The following is a 21570-nucleotide window of genomic DNA, read 5'->3' on the forward strand; positions in this document are numbered from 1 at the left end:
TTGTTACTTGAGGGAAAAGATGTATCATTAAACAATCAATAGGCAACATGGCCATAACAATCCGTAATAGTGAAATGAAAGGAAATGTTGCCCATTCACTGACTGGCACTGGACGGCATCAGATGATCTAAGAAAAGCACGCAGATTCATGCCCTGTGTTACACCTGAGAGAGTGAGTTGAAAGGCACTCATAGATTATTCTTGTGGCCAGGAATTCACTGCACATTAAGCTGTCAAGGTGATAGATGACAAGAAATAAAGTTCTAGGGAAGAAAAAAGTATCAGGTTGAATAAACCACCATAACAAGGAAGTCCTAACTAAGGTGTATTTTTGTTACTAGATGTAACAGGGATTTTGAAATAGTGTTTCTCTCACAGCATCCACCACCAACCCTACAGAGATGAGAAAGTTGCTCTTTAAAATTATTTTCACCATCAAATGATTTTTGTTTCATACTCCCCAAAGACTGAAGTAGAATGGTGACATGTTATGGGTACATAGAAACTATATAAAACATATCTTAGATGAGGTCTTCATTTTAAGCCTACCCATTGGCTCTATCTGCTGTTTCATTAGGATTCTGAATTTCACCTTAAACAATAGTTTAATCTAAGTAAGAATTTCTGAGTCTCTACCTGTAAATGCAGATTTGGCAAAAGAAAAAGATCTACTAGAGATCCCGCGTAGTATGGGACAGAGGATTGGGGGAGAGAGGTATTATAGAAGCAAGGATTCAGGACATATTATTAAAATGAACGACTCTGAAATCCCTGTACAGTCTATAATTTTTACCACCTGTGCTTTCCAGTGAACTGCCTGTGAGCACTTTCAGCTGAAGGCCATTTGCCATGGAGTTGATGCTGATGGTTCTAAATCAGAGAAGCAGTTAAATATGTACCAAAAATAAAAGTGGGGATCAACTCCAACCAATAAGCTCAGATGTCCCAAACTCTTCTCCAGTGTGACTCTCCTGGCCAGTTTGCTCCTGGTGACTGGCTTAGTCCACAAGGATTTTTTTTGTAGGTGTTTCAAGTCATTGAAATCATTCTCTAGGCTTTCCCCCCCTCCTAATTTAGAAAGCAGGAAACGTCTTTCCTGTGTAGCAGTCACAGAGCAGTCCCCTAGGGTATCCAGGGGGCTTGTCTTCCAGTTCCTGTTTCTGGTTTCTAACTGTTAACTCTATATTTGGTAATGGCCTGACCGTGGGCTGTTTGGTTATAATCAGATAACCTGGAGTCACGGAGCAGAGATCTAAAGCAATCTTATTTTTCCAGGAAGCAACGTGTTGACCTTTCAGGATTTTGTCTATTTTATTGAGTATGTTGAATTTTTGAATAGTGTTGTTTATAGCACAAGATTGGGTGTTTATGCTATTGGTCCTTGAGGGTGTGTGACTGTACAGAAATAGGATACTTACACTCTCCTGGTTTACAATGAGTTTATATTTGTTTCTTAAGTGGACTGATATAATCTAAGGAATGCTCTTTATGCGTGCTCTTATTCCATGGCTGCCTTGAAAATAGCTTCTTGCTCAGAAGTGAATAAATATTTGTCAGATTAGTAAGACAAGTGTTGATTTTAATCCTTTTACATCAGGGCAACAAAGAATCAACACCCCATTGATAGACAATAACTTCCTCCTTCCCCCAGTACTTTCAAAGCTGCATAGTGTTAAACCTATATGCACACAATCTTTTAGGAATAAAGAAATAATGAACTATTGTTAGCCACTGGAAGAAGCCATTTATAAAACAGTAAAAAAGCTACTGGATTCCTATTTTACCACCAATGAGTGCTCTTCTAACCCTATTTAGATTTTGCTTTGTTGTGTTTTCAAATTCCAAGAGTTAACTTGTTTTGTAAATAAGATCAGAAAGAATTATTGTATTTTCATTTCATAAAGGGAAAATCAAGACATAAAAAACATATTTTGATTACTGTAAGATCACCTTGGAAATGGGAAAGGATTTTGAGCTTCACAGAGAACCTTTCGTTTATGAAGTTATCAGTCATTAAGCCAATTTCAGAGGATTATCATAGCGGAGCTAAAATAAGAGCTTAAATTCTCGCCCTTGGGAACATTACTTTCATTTGTAATATGAATACTGACTGGGTGGTTTATATCCTATTTCTTGTCTCTTTAATGTTCACTATAGGTTGGAAGTTATTATTTTTCAATGCAGGTGTATAGTAAATAATCGTTTAGAGAATCTAAGCTGTAATTCAGAAAAGCGATTCTTTTTATAACTTTTTATTTTCTCTTTTAGTCATTTTGCACTTGTTTTTACACTTAAAGTCCTGTTTTACAAGCCAAAATTTGGCCACAGGATCTGTGCAATTGTAATGATTACATAATATCCCATAGCAGGTGCACAGGGGTGAAAGCCACATGCTGGAGAACTGACCTGACATCTGAACCCTCACTGCATTCCTCTTGGCTTTGGGGCATTACCTAACCTTTCAGATGAGAGTTCTCACCTGAAAAATGGGACAAATCTATTTCCCAAGGGTCCTTCTGGGAGCTAAATGAATACATATAGATTCTACACACAAGTAGCACAGGTTTCTTACCAGTGTCCCTCAGTGGGAGTGCTATTAGCAACCTGGATTCTGTGGGAATGCCCCCCAAAATGCCACAAAGACTCATCAATGAGGTCTCTGTGAAATGGTCACACTAAATTTACTGCTCATGCTGATTTTTTTTTCCATTCCTCTTTTAAAAAATGTATATTTTGGTTTTGTATACTCATTCTTTGAGAATTAGCACAAATTCACCTCCTCAAGTCCCTAACTTCTAGTAGCTGAGATGACATCATATTTAATTCTCTTGAAGTCTACCACCATTAAGGTGCTTACACACTGAATGGCATAACTTCTATATTTCTATAGTGTGTATACTATTAGCAGTCTGAGGGTAGGGGCTGTACTGTATTCCTCTTTCAGTGTCTCTAGCACCCAACAATGCCTGATACATCACGGGTGCTTAGGGATGTTTGTTGAACCAATGGTCCACTCCATATGAATTCTGATCCTGGTAGCCTTCATATTCTGATGCAATCTTCCTTTGGGGTATTTCACATTTTTTAGAACCTTGACATCTCAGACTACACTTCCTGTATCCAGTCAACTGGCATCCATGTTCTTCTTAAAGGCTGTAAGGATGTAATAGGCCTGTGTGTGAAGGGTCCAGGTTAGGTCACCATCTGAGGAGAAGGTACTAAGTGTGCTGGGCGGGTGCTAAGTGGGAAGCTTCTGTGTAGCAGAGAGATATGACGGGGGCTGTGCTCCGGGAGGATGGTTCTGACCAGGGCTCAGGAAGAGATGCTTAAGTTGTGCTTGAATCCCCTTCTGAACTCACTGTGGCCACATCCCTAAATGATGTTCATCACAGACATTTTCATAGGTACACACTCCTGTTTTCATTTATTTTGTTCCAAGTTAGCTACTAGTTCTTATAGAAACTCTGTGTGGAATAAGTAAACAAGAGAAACGACTCCATACTCCAATATAAAATAAAAAGTTAAAAAAAAAAAAGAGAGAAACGACTCCTGTGCTTGTTAATATAAGCAGGTCCCGCGGCAGTGCTGGTGCCACCATATGTGGCACAGTAATAAAGTAAGACAAACGTAGGGTCCTCCTGTGGGATCTATGTCACCTCCTCTACTATTTCCCAAACTTGCCGGTCCAAAATTTGCCCTTCTCCTCGAGAACCCTACTCCACCACTTGCCTTGTTGCGACATCTTGCTACCTCTCTTACCTCACAATCTCTCAGCAGATGTATCACTTACTATTTCACAGAAGCCATAAGGCACACGCTCCCGTCTTACTGTGCCTCTCCTCTCCCGCAATAAAATGCATCTGTAGCCATCATTCCTGTTCTTGTGGAAGGTACCCCTCCACCCAAATCAAGGATGATACCACCTAGATCCTGGATCCATCACCTCCTTCCTCCTGAAGATGACCATTCTTCTGTTACCCTGAACTCCCAGGTCTTATACCCAATTGCTTGCTTCTCTACTTGGATATCTAACATATTTCAAACTTAACATGCTCAGAATCAAACTTTTCCCAAGTGGCTCAAGGCCTAAACATCTTACAGTCATTCTTGATTTCTCTTCTTCTCTCACACATATCACTCAATTGAATCTTCTCACAAGTCTCAGTGTTTTTCCTTCAAAATATATCCAGAACCACGGCTTCAATCCTGGTCCAAACCATCTGATTCATGTCTTGGCTGTATTGTTGCACCAGCATTCTCAGTAATCCCCCTGCTTTCGTTCTTGCCCCCCACACTGTATTCTCAACAGCTAGAGTGGTCTTGTCAAAACCCAAGTCAGATAATGACAGCCCTCCAAACAGGTCCCAGCTCACTCGGAGAAAAGGCAAAAACTTTACAGTGGCCTCCAAGCCTTCCATGATCCGGAAGCTGTTGCCTCTCAGGCCTCATTCTTCTACCCTTCTTCTCCTCACTGCACTCTAGCCCACTGACCTCCTGGCTTTTCCCTCAACATGCGAGGCATACCCCTGCTTCAGGCCTGTAACATCACCAGCTGTCTTCCTAGGATCATCTCAACATTCAAACTTATAGTACTATCACAAACCTCATTTGGTACCAGCATCATTGGAAAGAAACAGGATTGGAGTCACAGCTTGTCAGCCAGGCAGCATCACACTCTCTCCCTTTGGGGCAATCTTCACGACTGTCTGTGGGGTGGTCCACACTGCTGCCCGGGAGCTAGTCTCTCTCCAAGTTTTTCCTCCCCGATCAAGAAAAAGAGATCCACTGTGGGCAGATTCTTGGTTTACTCTGGCTTCAATGCCTTATGCTCCAAGGGTGCCAATAGCTCTTGTAACTCAATGGATACATCTTCCATGTGCCAAGGGGACATGTCCAGTTACATGAGTCCCCGCAATCACAGAAATCCCATCTATGGCTTCCTACCAGGTGCTTATCATTCTCCCAGCCAGGATGCAGTTGGCCAATCAGCAGCCATTTATGCCATCAGCAATGTTGCCTAGTAACACAGTCAACATTCTACCCTTATCAGGCTCCGGGGAAACTGAGCTAGAAAGCTGAGAAAGCCAAATGTCAAATTCTCCTGCAGAAGGGGAAGTGTCCCATGACTACTTTGTTCATTGTGTCTCTTGCTCCTTCTGGTCCCTCTGCCTGGATGGCTCCTCCCTGGACATCTGCATGGCCTGCTCCTGCACTGACTTCAGTTCCTTCCTCAAAAGTCACCTCCCCTGTGAGGCCACCCTATTTGAGAACCGCAACTCCTAACCTCACCTGCTATGATCTCCAACCATCCTTGTATGCTTTATTTTCTTTTCCATTGTCCTTATTACCTTCTAACATATATAATTTACTAACTGATTTTGCTTGTTTTTTTTCCCCCATAGAATTTAAGTTCTATAAGGCTGGGATATTTGCCTTTTATTTTGTTTCCTCCTGCATTGATAATGCTTGGCCCCTAGAACAGTGCCTGGCACACAGTAGGTTCTTCAACAACTATTTGTTTTATTTATGAATGAATTTATGCCCTTTCTTTCAAACTCTAGTTTTTCATTGGCATCCTTTTTTTGATGGGGGGAGGAGGGTGAAATATTTTCAGCCCACAAGTAAAAAGCAGCATGGTGTTAAGGATTAAGGATACGGACTTTGGGGCCAAACTGCTTGGATTTCAATAAGGGTTTTGCTATTCACCTTGGAAGTTTCACTAATCTCTCCATGCCTTCATTTTGCATCTATAAATGGGGATAATAATAGGACATCCTAGGGTTGGCATGAGGATGAAATGATTTAAAACGTGTAAAGTGTTCAGAAGAGTGCCTGACAAGTAGGAAACACTAGATGTTTAAAACACAGCATTAAAAATGTGTTTATTTCTACACTGCACCACTTCTAGCTACTTCCCTCTCTCCAGGCTCCTCTTCCTCTCAGATGATCTGCTTGAAAGTTCCATCCACCCCACAGCCTTTAATTCCCATTCACTTTTCCAACCACTGACGCTAAGATTTCTAGTACCCTAGTTGCTGCTTTTCTCCCCTTAGCCCGTGTTAGTTGAACCACCTGCCGTCACGGACCACACCTGAGCTCCTGCTCTCTCTCGGTATCCTCCTACCCCCATCTTTATGGCTGCCTTTTCCCTCATTCACTCTTACTGTTATTCCTGACATCATCTCACCAATTTCATTCCCAGGCATGGCTTCAACTCTCACGCTGAGGACACCCAAGGGGTGCCAGTCCCACGACCAGTTTCCCAGAGACGTCATGTCCTTTCTCACATCCATGACTTGGACCTTTCTTTCCTCTTCCTGGCACTTTCTTCATCCCCAGCTCCATGTTCCTGACTGGTTCTCAAGTTTAAATACAACCATTTCTCTTGTTCCCCTCCTTTGCACTCAGAGCTTTTTGGAAGCCTCTATCACAGTATAATACAACCTTTTCTGATTGCTTATTTAGTTTCCCCCTAGAAAGGAACTGCTTATAGGTCTATATATCCTCAAAGTATGATGCCTGACACATGGGTATGCAAAAAAACCAAACAAACGGGGATCAATATATGATTATGTAGGATCTATATAGAATAAATCATGATTCAGTTACGTTTTACTTTAGAACTAAGCATTGGGTAAGATAATATCTCATCCCAGAAAATCTTATCAGGGGTAAATATAAGAGATAAAGAAGAAAGTTCCATTTTAACAATATATATATATATAAATGGCACTGTGGATATACATGCTCTATTCTACTGTAAAGCCAACTTTGAAAGATAAAGGATTCCCTGTGATGTTCGTGACATCAAATATTACTTGACTGTAGTCAACTGCTGTTTGAGCTCAGTTAAATCTTACAAGTACCATATTTACCTTATTAGGAAAGTTCGGGAAATTAGGCTTCAGGCTCCCTGCCATGATTACAAATGCCCCGCACAAGTAGAGAAGAGCAACTAATATATACATGGTTACAAATCACACACTTTTTAAAGAGGTTTCAACGGCTTAGTGTCTTGCTCTGGCTCTTTTCTGACATGAGCCCGGCACCTACCTGCAAAGTGCATCCGAACACACCGATCATCAGCATGGCCACGGACAGGTAATCGGTAAACACATCCCACCACGGCTTCAGCACCCGGAAGGCAGGCTGCTGCTCAGAGAACTGCCGGAACTCTGTCACCGGAATCATGTTTCTGAGAAAAGAGAGATTACTGGTGGATTAATTTATCTTTACACACACATACTGCATTGTTAACAGCAATTGAAATTCTGCTTCAACTCGTCGGATTCAGTGGTCTGAATCCGTCCAGGAACGGTCACAGCACCTCCAAGTTTTAACAAGTCATTGAGAAAACCGCCAGTTGAGGAAATAAGGAGCCCCACGTGGAAAAAGCATGTACCTCTGCTAACTCTTAACCAATCAGCGGGTGCCCTTCGGCTCCAGATGGACCGGAGAGAGCATGATCAGAGCTGTCCGTTATTTCCCGGTCTCTCCCTTACCCTAAACAGAACGTGAAGATGCCAGAAACAGCAGAGCACATGCTTTAAAATGTTTTTGCTATTTATCTCATCATCTTGGGTTTTTGCTTCAAACTGTTTTTCTTCTAAGTGTAACCTCAGCATTGGTTTGTATTAATTACTTACTAAGCCCTACTTGTAAAGTCTTTTGCTTGCTCCCTGGGGAAGGCAAATGACTTTGCTACTTGTCCTTTTCTTGTAAAAGGGAAAATCTCATTGTGGGGAGGAGGTGTTGGGGAGAACATCAATTTTTTTTTGCCTCGCCTCTTTTTTTGGTCCCTGTGCTTTTGACTTGACTTTTTCTCCATTTCCGAAACTCCTTATATTTCACTGTGAACCTTAAGCTTACCCTCTGAGAAACCAGTTTTCTCTGGTAACGCCTATCTCTATCTAAATGGCAGAAGATAAATAGGGTGCACTGAGGCTCTGGGAAAAGGGGAAAAGAGACACATCCTTTTCTTAGCCCACACTGTCCTTTCTCATCGTTCAGTCCCACTGCCTGTATTATGATCTAAGGCTTCAAGTTAATCATCTGGCTTCCAGGAGGAGAATATTCTTTCCTTATCTCATGGCAAGGAATAAGGGTGGCCAGTGATGGCCAAAAAGACAGTTTGTCTCCCTTTTGCCATCTTAGGGTCCAATAATCTCACTCTTACACCTGCCCTTGTTATTTAGTCTGATTAAAGAGCAGGGAAAAGGCTACATTTGGTGCTCATTCTCCCAAGCCTTTTTATTTCCTGGATCTTCTCTTCCCTAATACTGAATAAAGGCTGTAAAAGAAACAGCCTAAAGAAAACCAAAGCCTCTTCTATGAGTTCACTGGTGTTTGGAAACTATTATAATGTGTTCCATTCCATCTCACTGCTTTATCTAACTTTTTCTTAAGCAGTAATTTGTCTTAACACAATGTTGAAAATTCAACCGCTTGGTGCTGCTTTCACCTATGACCTACCTACTTGACATCTGTGCAGCATTTGATACGATTTCCTCATTTTATTGAAACATCAGTTTCTTTGTTTAAAAAAATTTATTTATCTATTTATTTATTTTTGGCTGTGCTGGGTCTTATTGGCGGCACACAGGTTCTTTGTTGTTGCAGCATGCATGCGGGATCTAGTTCCCCAACCAGGGATCAAACTTGGGCCCCCTGAGTTGGGAGCATGGAGTCCTACCCACTGGACCACCAGGGAAGTCCCAAAACACAACTTTCTTAACTCCACTTTATTATCACCACTGGGCTGCAAGTTTCTTGAAGGGAGAAAACCTATATATTATGCATATGTGTGGTCTCCAAACATATGCTGCAGGCAAGCCACCCAAGCTAAATAAATAACTTCACCTACTCCTAGCGTTCACATTTCAGGCTAGTCCGAGGTTTGATTTTCCTGACACTTCATGACCTTTTTCTTCTCAATGCATCATTATAATCTCATGGGCCCAAATGTTTTCTAGCCACAGTTGTCCAGTGGCAGTCACAGACAGACACTAACTCATCTTAACTCCCCCGCTCTGCCTAGAAGCTATTGTCTTGTTCTCTTTGGCACCCCCATCACTTACCATGGTGCCTGGAAAACAAAGGCCCTGAACAGCTGTCTGTTAAATGGATGAGTGAATTCAGACGCTTGTTCATGGAGTGATGCTCACCTATTCAGATTAGGGGTGACCCTAGCCAGCTGTAGTGACAGCGCTAACAAGTATGGTACCCGTGCTATAGTCTACATCCTTTGGTAGATTTGGTTATTGTCTCCTTCATGATAAGTTCCTGGACATCACGGAGGGAACTGGGCTTGTTCTTTGAAGCAAGGAACAATTGCAAGAATAAAATACACCAATGTAGAGCTGTGGTTCTCAAACTTGTTGATTCAGGATCCCTTCTTGTTCTAAAATGTAGTGAGGAGGACCTCAAAGAGCACTTTTTATTTTGGTGATACCTATCAATACTTACCACATTAGAAATTAAAACCAAGAAATTTCAATAATATATGTTAACTCACTTAAAAATAGTATGTTTGTAATAAATAAGTTACAAGTTAAATTATGTTATAAAAATAACTGTATTCTCCAAAACAAAAACAATTAATGACAGTAACGGTAGTGTTTTACATTTTTGCAAATCTATTTAACAGCTGGCTTAATAGATATAGCTGGATTCTCATATGCTTCTTCATTCAATCTGCTGTGATATGCTGTGTTTTTTTCCTTTCGATCTTTATTGGAGTATAAGAGCTTTACACTGTTGTGCCAGTTTCCACTGTACAACAAAGCCAATCAGCTGTATTTATACTTATATCCCCATATCCCCTCCCTCTTGAGCCTCCCTCCCACCCTCCCCATTCCACCCCTCTAGGTCATCACCCATCATCGAGTTGATCTCCCTGTGTTATGCAGTTGCTTCCCACTAGTTATCCATTTTATATTTGGTAGTGTATAAATGTCGATGCTACTCTTTCACTTTGTCCCAGCTTCTCCTTCCCCCTCTCTGATGTAGAGATATGCTGTTTTGATAGAAATTGATGAATCAAACATATATGCAGTTAGAAAAGGAAGGAGTATCTTAACAGATTTGCATATAATTTTGGATATTAACTTTGGCTAATATGTCAAACTAACTTGGTTAATTGCAGCATGGAAACTGAAAACTGTATCAATGAACTTTTCAAACTCCTTGATATTAAAACTCATCCATCTATCTTGCACTTTAAATGGATCATTTATCCATGCCTGATTTGGTAACAACATGCATTGGTCATCTGGAAAATACTGATCACTTAGTTATGCAGATCCTCCAAATGCTGACAAATTATACTTAAAAATCAAATTAATTAATATCACTACTGCTTTCATCAGACAATATTTTAAGTAATTGGAAGCTGTCAAACTCATGGTGGTGCACACAAATTTTCCAAAATTCTAATCATCACTTGAAAATTTGAATTTTACATGTGGCAGCAAATATTATCAGTTGTTCTCCTTGAAATGTCAAGCTCACTTCATTTTGAGAAAGTATCGTCCATATACTCAAGTCTGAACAATCAGTTGTTTTATTCAATTAAAAATGGTACATTTTGATAAAGTGGCTAATTCAATTTTCAACTCAAAGATTTCCCTTGAGATTCCCGCTGTACTTGGAACTCAGAAGTACTTTGTGTATTCTTCCCTTTCATCACACCGTGTATTATTACAATACGTAGTCAAGGGTCGAGATCTATTAAAATAATAATTTTTAACGATTCAATGAGGACACTAGATGAAACCGGCTTCTTTTTCTTTTAAATTGTAAATGTGTGCCATTGAGAATACAGTAGAATTTGATGCCTCTATCTTGATTCACTCTAGGATGACTTACCCACCATTGCTTCTGTACCATCAGTGAAAAAGGCAAAAAACATCTTAGCATTAAAAATTAGTTTTGATCTTGTGGGCCCCCCTAAAAATGTTTAGATGACCGGTATGAACCACACTTTGAGAACCACTGAGGTAGAGGCTCACTGTTCTTTCCTATATCTATGGCTCGCCTTGAAAACACAGAGGCCTGGGTACTCATAATAGTGAGATTCTCCAAGACCTTGGCTGAGTTGCTTCACTGGCATCATTCTCTTGATATGGAAAATAAAGACAAACTGAGGAATCTAAGAAACTTAAGTATTATCTACTGCTTCCTAATAATTGGTACAGCCTAGTTAAGATGGATTGTCAGAGAAACGGTCAAGATGAAACAGACTTTTAGTGTTACAACTCTACTCTTAATGTATCTAACCTCTTTCGGGTAAGTGTGTGTATGTGCGGGTGCATGTATGTGCCCTTCCACGTATGTACATACATACTACATATAAATGTATATAGACACATGTATAATATACACACACACACAGACTTTATTGTTTTAACATACCAAAAGGCTCAAAGCCAATAACCAGCAGAGATTTAATCCTTGGAATTACTTTTTATGCCAAAAAAAAGGGGGGGGGGAGGGAGGAAGTAAAGGAGAAGTTGACTAAAAACCTCTAAAACTAAAGAGAGGGTGGATGAACCTTGGATTTGGTTAATTGAAAAAAGTTTGTCTTCTTTCACGAAGTTCAGCACCTCTTAAAATTATGCATTACAGTGACACAATTTCTCTTTCACTATCGTAGTTTCCAAACGATTTGTGACCATTTCAAGAATTATGATTTCAAGCTGAAGCTGCCACTTCTGAAATAAATGCTGAGTTTACACAGTTTTTCCCCCTAAGGATCAATCAGGATAATTTTTATTTATATTTAAAATTCTTTTCTATTTTAGAAATATAAATGGTTCTCTTTCTATTTCTTCCAACTCCAATTTCCAACCTATTATGTAAGATTTTAGCTTATCTAATGATGTCTTTGGGAACATGGCATTTCAAATTAAATCAAAAGTTTCTGGTATCCTCATTAAAAACACATCAACTTTTACATTATGTTATATATTTGCCTCTGTATCCTTCTGCAGAAATCCATTTGCATTACTTTTATTAAAAATACTTATTACCAAAGGTCATTTTAATGGCTTTATTGTCTATAAAACTACCTCTCAAAAATATCACATCATATAATCCTTTGGTAAAGAATATTGGTAAAAGTTGCAAACCCAGAGCTTCTCATTTCTTTCATTTATTTAGCTTTTCCTGAAGCAGTCTGTCTTCCTCCCCCTCTCAGGAGAATTTTAATATCTTCTCCAGAATTAATTACACAGGACAAATGCTGTTCTCTTTATGAACCCACGACTTCAAGAATATCAAATATATTCTACTGTGATTCAAATCTGATTGCTAACACTGTCCTCCAATGGCTATCAGGTGATATACAGCTACCAGTGCTTTGTCCCACATTTTTCTGGCAGCTGGAAAATGGCATCACCTTTAGACAGTACCATCAAATACGGCCCAAGGAAACAAGGGCCAATTCCGAGTGATAATAGTAATCACATCAGTGACATAGTGAGTGGCCCCTTACAAAAATGAGTTTAAAAATTCAATAATTCCTGAGCACATCAAATGTGAATTCTAAAGGAAAGAAACCCACATGTATTATTCATCTACGTGGCTAAATCGAATGGTCAATTCTCAGCCCTCTTACCTGCTCTATCTGCAGTATTTGACATAAAATGACCATTCTTTACTTGGCTTTTAGGATGCTACAGGCTTTAGGTCTTCCTCCCGTTTTCCATGCTGTTCCTTCTTTAATTCCTTGACTGTTCCCTCATCTTCTCCCTGACCTCTGACTTTGCTACGCCTAGTGCTTAGTCTTCGGTCCAGTTCTCCTCCCTAACTCATTTACTCCCCTGTGCGCAGGATGCTTTAAAGGGTGGACCCAACTGCCTACTTGACATCCCCATCTGGACCTCCAGTAGATACATTAAACTCACTATGTCCCAAACCAACTCCAGTTCCCTAATCCCCACCTCTCCCATCCCTGGCAAAGCCTTGTTCCTCTGGCAACTTTCCTCCCTTGATGGCAACTCCACCTTTCCAGTTGCTTAGACCACAATTTTTGGAGTCATCCTTGAGTCTTCAGCTCTTACAGTCCACATCCAATTTGTCAAAAAATAATTATACTCCTTAATGTTTTGTCTGTCGCCCCTAAAAGAATGTAAGTTTCATGATGACAGGAATTTTCTTTTCAATTTTATTTTGTATATTGATGTGTCCCAATACCTAGAAAATAATGCTCAGCATATAGTAGGCACTCAATATTTTCTGAATAAATTAGTGAATACCTAATAGTTTTAATAAAGATAGGGGGTGCAACTGCCTTTCGTTTTGGAAATAATGATTATGAAAGCAAAGCATGTGTCTGAGTAATGTCGTGGGAGGAAGATCCCACAACGCAGAGCCGGGACATTGGCACAGCCGAGGCCAGTGCAGAGAAGGAGTGCAAAAGAGGAAGAGCGTGGAAATATCATGATTTATTTATGGGTTCTTCTCAGTGGTGCCACTCAAAATAAAGTCAACAGAATATGCTCAAAACATCAATTATAAAACAAATTACTTGTCATCTAGAAGTGCAAATATGGACATAAAAAACAGGACAAAAAGCCAAATTTTCTCATTTTATAAAAATGATATCTTTCTTTCTTAGGAGAGCATGACTGGATTGTGTTTTACTCTGTAGTTGTGGTGTATATGACAAAGATTTTTAGAAAAATCCACTAAAGACCATAATTACATGGTTCTATAGAAATATATTTAAAGAAACTCATAAATGGGTTATAACACTTCAGAACCGGAAAGGCACTTTTAGAAGTCATCCACTCCTTAACTCTTGTTTTATGAGTGAAAAACTTGAGCCAAGATAGATTAGGTAACTTGCCCAAGGAACACAGCTAGTGGTAAGCCTTGACTTCTAATCAAATCTTACCTATTACCCTACAACTCTTAGTTAATACGACACCATGCTGATCTGAACGTAAAGAATCTAAAATATACTAAGAAACAAGTGGTTTAAATAGAATTTCTCTTTTTATGTCCCTCTTTGAAAATATAAAATGAAAAATAAACTATTATTAATGCATTTCAATGATTCTTAAGCTATAGTGCTCTTATAGTCCCATAAATGAGAACTTTAGACTCAGAAGGAATCATGAGGCAAGTTTTGAACTTGGAACCCAATGGACACTTCTGTACTGTCATCTCCTTGGATATTTCCATTGTGTCATGTCTTAAATTAATGGCCCAATCACATTATTTGGAAAGTACTCAAAACGAGCTTAACCTGTTTTTCTAAGAGTGGTGGGGAGCAAAAATCACTCCTACTTGGCAATTTTAGTTCTCTCTTACTCGATAAAGATATAATACCTCTTTCTCATTATACCCTTCCCACACTTAAAGAAAACCCCTTTAACCACTGTGCTTCAGGCCATACATCTCAAGACTGTTGCTGTACATACCAGTTTCCATAGTTATCTTCAGCATAGTCATAAGCTTTTAATTCACTAAAAATTTGTTATGTCCTATTATCAGTAGCTGATTTTTCTCTCACAAGCATAATTCATTTACTCATACATTTGCTATAAATATAGAATTATAATAAATATATATTAAAATATATATTAAAATGTACATAAAAAATATAATGTTTAAGATATGCCAGGCACCATGCTAGGTGCTGGTGGAATGGAAGTGAACAAAATACACAAAGTGCCTGCCTCATCCCTGTGTACTAGGAGAATGTTCATTAAAGAAATTCCTATAAAAGCATGAATTATAACTGATCTTCTTTGCACATGTGTTTGAATTATTGTTTCTGGTGCCAATGGTGCATTTAAAGAGGCCGTTGTTTTCATTTAAAGAGGTTGAGGGCAGGAATTTATATCTTGTTTATCTTTGTATCTTCTAGAAAATAGCACAATGCCTTAGAATACACCCTTAAAACATATTTGTTAAATTCAAAGAGGCCTAAACATACACACACAGTCACACAGATACACACAGTCACACACAGATATACACACCCAATTGAGCATTTTGTAGTAAAGACCAAATTCTTCTATTATGTTATTATCCTCTGTTATAGTTTGATACTACAGTAAATAAGGGAATACCACATAGCTTCACATTGTAAATAGTGATCATTTAAAGAACATCCACTACTGAAGAGACTGTTTGATAAGAGGACAAGAGTCAGGAATAACATAATTTCAAACTTAAGCATCATTGAAAAAATTTTTTTTAGCTCTTTATTGGAGTATAATTGCTTTACACTGTTGTGTCAGTTTCTGCTGTACAACAAAGTGAATCAGCTGTATTTATACATATATCCCCATATACCCTCCCTCCCACGACTCCTTCCCACTCTGCCTATCCCAGCCCTCTAAGTCATCACCCTTCATCGAGTTGATCTCCCTGTGTTATACAGCAGCTTCCCACTAGCTATCTATTTTACATTTGGTAGTGTATATATGTCAATGCTACTCTCTCACTTCATTCCAGCTTCCACTCCATACCTCCCCCGACCCCGCCCCATGTCCTCAAGTCAGTTCTCTACATCTGCATCTTTATTCTTGCCCTGCCACTGGGTTCATCAGCACCATTTTCTTAGATTCCATATATATCCATTAGCATATGGTATTTGTTTTTCTCTTTCTGGCTTACTTCACTCTGTATGATAGACTCTAGGTTCATCCACCTCACTACAAATAACTCAATTTCATTCCTTTTTATGACTGAGTAATATTCCATTGTATATATGTGCCACATCTTCTTTATTCATTCATCTGTTGATGGGCATTTATGTTGCTTCCATGTCCTGCAGAGGTCATTGAAATTTTAATGTACAATATCTGCCACTAGTTGTAAAGAGGACGTGTCAATCAATGACACATTCTTAGGCACCAGCCTGTACCCTATGGCCACAGTTCGTGACTCCTTTATCAGAACATTACTCTATTAAGAAACAAGTGACAGAAAACAGATCCAAACACAAAAGTCTTATTTACAATATAATTGTTTGGAATACTGCATTTATAAATCTTGGTGAGATCTTGATTCCTTTGGAATTTTTGTCAAAGAGCTTCATCTATATGACACTAATAATTATTTAATGCTCATTCTATATATTTTAAGTAAATTTAAACTCAGAAATCTTTTCGAAAATGAGGCGAAATTATGATCTAAGTTTCTTAAAACCTGACCATAAAAGATTATCATCAAATGTTACTCATTCCTTCCCCTACCTCTGTCATTCTAAATACATCAAGTGTCTCTGAGAAATAAGGCTTCAGCTCTCTGAACCCTACTGGTCTTCTTGGTCACCTCTTCATTCTACACTGTTTCTACCTCCTTTAAACCAGGAATAGTCATTTTTCCAGGAGTTAGTGTATACTTAACCCACCACCCCCACTCCATAGGATTCTAAACCCTTGAAAAGACTATGTTTCCCCTTAAATGCTTGATATCATTCAAATGTGATTTAGACAAGGTTTCAGTTCTTATCACTCTTCACATCCAAAAACCAAGTCTAGATTTCAATTGAGTAAATCTGTAATGATTGGTATGAAGATGATTTATTTCTTCTTTCAGTGGACAAAAAAAAGACTGAGGTTTATCTCCAGTCCAGTTTTCCTCCTTGAACAAAGAAAGCACAATAGTTCTAAGCAGCTGACACATCATGAATATACAGTGCAGGCCAGAAAATTTAAAGCCAGAAGCCATCTACCTGGAAGACAACCTTCTTTCTAAGGAAGGGCCAGGGAGGAGATGGAGGTGGAGAAGGCAGGATCATTCCTGCCTTCCAGGACATTAAAACTAAAAGGTTTTTTGTTTATTTTTCACAAAATGAAGTAGTCTGAAAAGGCAGGGGTCACCTTTTATTTCATACTGCTTGCTCTGGGGCCTGAAACGCTCAATAGTTTGTTGAATTGAATTCCTGATGATTCTATGGGGGGAAAGTTGCCTTTTCTGTTCCAGCAGAAAGTTTGGTGTGTTTTACAAACACCTTTTCATACACATAGATAGACTGGTATGTATAAAAACAGAGCACCAACCTAAAGAGTGACAGGGATGCTAAAACAACTTGTTATCAAAACTTTGCCACTAAGCTTTTTCTTTTAATGGGGTAAAGTTTTAGTTTCCAGGCATGTTAAATACAGTAGGAAACAAAGTAACACTCCTCAGGAAACAAGAGATCAGTGCTTAGAGTGAGGATTGAAAGACTAATGGATGTATAGTACTACCATTTTTATAGTCCTTTTTAGTAAACTCATCTGTATAAGAATCTACCATTCACAGTTTCCCTTTTAAGATCAGGGACCACGGTAGGGTTGTCAATAGCAGAAAAATATTAAATGTTGAATAAAACTCTTTGGGGCTTTTCAAGAAGGTTGTTCTCAAGAAGTTAGCTCTTGGTTTGTCTTTTCTGTTGGCTGTGCTCAGTAAAATTCATGATGGAAGGAAGAAGTTCAGATCCTCCATCCTCCAAGAAAAACAAAAACAAAAACAAAAACTACAGGAGAAAATCTACAATGACAAGAATTTTACTGTTAGAATATTAAAACGGACATGAACACACCTGAAAATTGGAATATTAGGTTTTTGTCCATCCAGCCAGTAAATATTGATTGCAAGGCTTTGTGCCTAAAAGAAAAATATTTGTTGGGTTTGGCTCTAAAGTTAACATATTGATTTAATGGCCCATCTTTTCCAAGTTAGACATTGTATGAGTTCCCTCTTCCAACTCTTACTTTTCACAGCAAGGGTAAATAAAATCTAACATGATGTTCAATTCTCCTAGAGTCTCACATCCTAGAAGCTGACAAGGGGCATAAGAAGCACCTGTGTATGAAGATTCTAGGGAAATACGGTCTATGGCTACTTGCCTCTCAGACCCAGCCTGTGCCAAAAATCTAAATGAAAAAAAATACTTGGAAAAATATAAATCAATTCATTAAAACACACCTGTTTATGAAGATGATATACTTTTTACCAAAAACAAAACACATAAAAACCCCTATTCCCCCCTCCCCCCCCAAAAAAAAGGAAATAGTGAAACTTGGTGATACACATTACATGACTGCAAAGGTCGAGCGATCCCTGGGGCTCTCGAAAAGTCACTACAAAGGAGATACAAGCAATAGTAACAAGACTTTGTGGTGCTAACCCTACAATAGGAATGTTCTTTTAATCTCTCCTCACTTTTCAGACTCCTATGCATCCTGCAGAGCTTGGCTCTAGTACTACTTATTCAGGGAAGCCATCCTTGATCTCCCTGACTAGGTCAAATCCAGCACTGCAGGTTTTCACAGCACTGTGGATCTCTCTTGGTGGCCTCTGTCGTAGACACCATTTTCCATTCATTTGTATGGTTTCTGGATGAATGTTGGTCTCCATTGTTTTGCCAACACCTAACAGTCTTGGCATATAACTGGTGCTCAATATATATTCATCGAACAAATAAATAATTCATTAAAAACAAAGTTTCAAGAACAGTTCCAAAAACAGTTCCAAGTGTGAGATCTCAGAATTATTAATTTGAATACTTTGTCAGCAAAAATAAAATAGAGGGAAAAATTAAGAGCCCAACAGCTAACTTGGAATAAGACCCAAAACAGTGCCATCTTTATAGACAAACTGTGTAGTATTTTGAAATTGTTTATTGCATTGCTATTATTAGTAAGAAAGATGGCTTGGGGCCAGATGAGGTCTTCCTGAGAAAACTATTTCAAAGATATTGAACCCTGCCAAATGTATTTTTAAATGGTTCAAAGACCTAGAAAACAAGATACTGAAGCCCAGCAATATATTCACTTGATGGTGACATCTAATTATCTAAAGCGTTTTTGTTGAAACAACTTCATCAGTAGGATGAAAAGGTAGATTGAGGATACCTGAAAGGAACAAAACTGATTCAAGAGTTATTAAATTCGGAGATTTCAATTACTAATCACAAATACTGAAAAACTGTGTAGAAAGGTCACAGACATTCATTTAAAAACAGATTTAGAAGGAGAAAGTGAGGAAGAAACAAGTAAAACATTATTTTTAAAAGTCAAACATTTCAAAGATGAGAGATCTTTCCAAGTTCTGAAGTAAAATGGGATTTACGAATGAGTGAATGATCTTTTGGATGGCCTAGGGCCAAAGGAAAAGACAAAGTTTATGGAACAACTGTGGGAATTTGTTTTTACTTGTCCTGTAATGTTTAATCCTATTTTCAGACGACCCATGTTAAAAACTTAATAGACTAATGTTTCAGTGCCCTAAAAAATGGTTACACACTCATAAATTAAAATTGTTTCTGGAAAAACAAATATCTACTCAACAAAGGAAGAAAAATTGGTGAGAAGATAAGTTCGTTCATTTCTACTCAATGTTCTTAGATATGAAAATTGGTGAAATTCTTATGGGAAAGAAGTGGGATTTAGAGAAATGAATTGTAGAAAGCCACAGAATCTTGATTCATCCTTGGTCTTTCCTTTCTGGAGGCTGAGAGAGGGATATATTATTAGAGATACCTACCCCAGAGGTACAAAGTTTTTAAAGGATAGATGCAGTGCCTTTGAAAAGCTTTATATCCCTAGCACCTACCACGGTGTCTGGCAGCTTTATTCATTCTTTCTACAAGTATTAGAGTAGCTTTTATCTGCAAGGTATGGAGCTCACTAATGTGGATATACCAATGATTAAAACAGACATAACCCCTGTCCTTATGAATCTTACATCATGGTGGAAAGACAGATAGTAAATAATGACCATTTAATCACAACTGTGACAGGTACAATGAAGTGGAAGTTTCAGATACTCTGGTATTATACTGAGCTACCTGAGCTACTGGGGGTTTAGGAAGTGACATCTGCATGAAAACAGGAAGTACAGGTAGGAACAGTCACTTTGGTAAAGTTGGAGGCCAGGGCCAGGAGAACATTCGGCGCAGAATGAAAGGTCTGCAATGTGACGGCTTTTGGTTCCCCCTTTGAGATGTATCATTTTGCCCCCCATCACTCATTAGAAAGGTATTGTTTCTGTTTGTTCGATAGGATTGGACTTGACATTTTCTATCTCTGGAGACATGAGGGTAGTGGTAGCCTGAGCTGGTTCAGATTCCATGAGAAGAGGTGGCTCCAAGTTACATGTTCTTAGACTGAAAGGGCAAAAAGTCACCAGGACTCACCAGGAGTCTTTTTCTAAGGTGGCAGCTATGAGGACCAAAGGCTCATCCATCCAAATGTTTACCAGCCTGCAGAGTAGTCATCTCACTCAGAACCTGTCTGGAATTCCTCCTTCGGAACTGACTGCTGAGTTACACACAGGAAATTCAGTCTTTAGTCAGAGGAGAGTCTCCTTTACTCTGTTTTACTTTTCTTCCCCTCCTTTCCTCCCTTGGGTAGAACCTTCTTCCCTTCATTTCTCTCTTCCTCTTTTCCTTCCTTTTTTCCTCCATCGCTCCCATTCTCCCTCTTTCAACATTTGTTATCAAACCACTCTGTGTCAAGTACAGGGGATAAATAAGAAAAGACAGTAAAGTATGTAGGCAACAGATCTATAAACAAGGAGACTCAAAATGTGTTATCCCTTCTTTTTGCTCCTCAGCTCTTTGTATGGATTCAAACCCAAAGGGTTTATGTGAGCCAGACCAGCCTTAGGAAAGAAACACACCAACTAGCCATTTAACTGCTGCAAGTAGTTTGCCAAGAGACCTGTCAGAGAAGGACAGAGAGATAAAAACGAGCATGAAATTATCGTGGGATGAAATAAAAATAAAAATGGAAATAAAAAGGTACCTTAACTTTCACAATCTGAACTGGAATAGACTGGGATAGACTTTTTGCTATACAAACTCTTCCAACTTGCTATTCAAAACCCAGAACCAAATAAATTTGGATAAGAGAGACTATTCAATATTTTCATCCATTTTCTTTGTAATTGAGATAAATTGATATACAACTTTGTATTATTTTTAGCTGTACAACATAATGATTTGATATATTATATATTGTGAAATGATTACCAGAGCAAATTTAGTTAACATACATCACCACACATAGTTACAAATTTTTTTCTTGTGATGAGAGAACTTTTAAGATCTACTCTCTTAGCAACTTTCAAATAAACAATATAGTATTGTTAACTGTAGTCATCATGTTATCCATTATATCCCCAGAGTTCATTTATCTCATAACTGGAAGTTTGTACCTTTCAACCACCTTCACCCATTTCAGCTACTCCCCACCGCCCCCCCCCCCCCCACCTCGCCTCTGGTAACCACCAGTCTGTTCTCTGTATCTATGAGCTCAGTTTTTTGTTTTTTTTTTTAAGACTCTACACATAAGTGAGATCACATAGTATTTGTCTTTCTCTGTCTCACTTATTTCGCTTAGCATAATGCCTTCAAGGTCCATCTATGTTGTTGAAAATGCTAGGATTATGACTGAATAATATTCCACTGTATATAGATACCACATTTACTTTTTCCATTCATCCATCGAAGGACACTTAGGTTGCTTCTACGTTTTGGCTGTTGTAAACAGTGCTACAATGAACATGGGGGTACAGACATCTTTTCCAGTTAGTGTCTTTGTTTTCTTTGGATAAATACCC

At 38.7% G+C, this 21570-nt stretch overlaps 1 protein-coding gene across 1 annotated transcript in view; it reads right to left on the reverse strand.

Moving 5' to 3' along the window:
- LRRC8C (leucine rich repeat containing 8 VRAC subunit C) overlaps window positions 1–21570 on the reverse strand; it is a 74565-nt gene that overhangs the window by 23040 nt on the left and 29955 nt on the right. The window contains exon 2 of the mRNA XM_057713691.1: window positions 7054–7195. Coding sequence (XP_057569674.1) covers window positions 7054–7191 — 138 coding nt within the window. The 5' untranslated portion in view covers window positions 7192–7195. The remainder of the gene's footprint in view (window positions 1–7053; window positions 7196–21570) is intronic.

The sequence above is a fragment of the Hippopotamus amphibius genome, chromosome 1 (assembly GCF_030028045.1).
Source record: "Hippopotamus amphibius kiboko isolate mHipAmp2 chromosome 1, mHipAmp2.hap2, whole genome shotgun sequence".
NCBI classification, from domain to species: Eukaryota; Metazoa; Chordata; class Mammalia; order Artiodactyla; family Hippopotamidae; genus Hippopotamus; species Hippopotamus amphibius.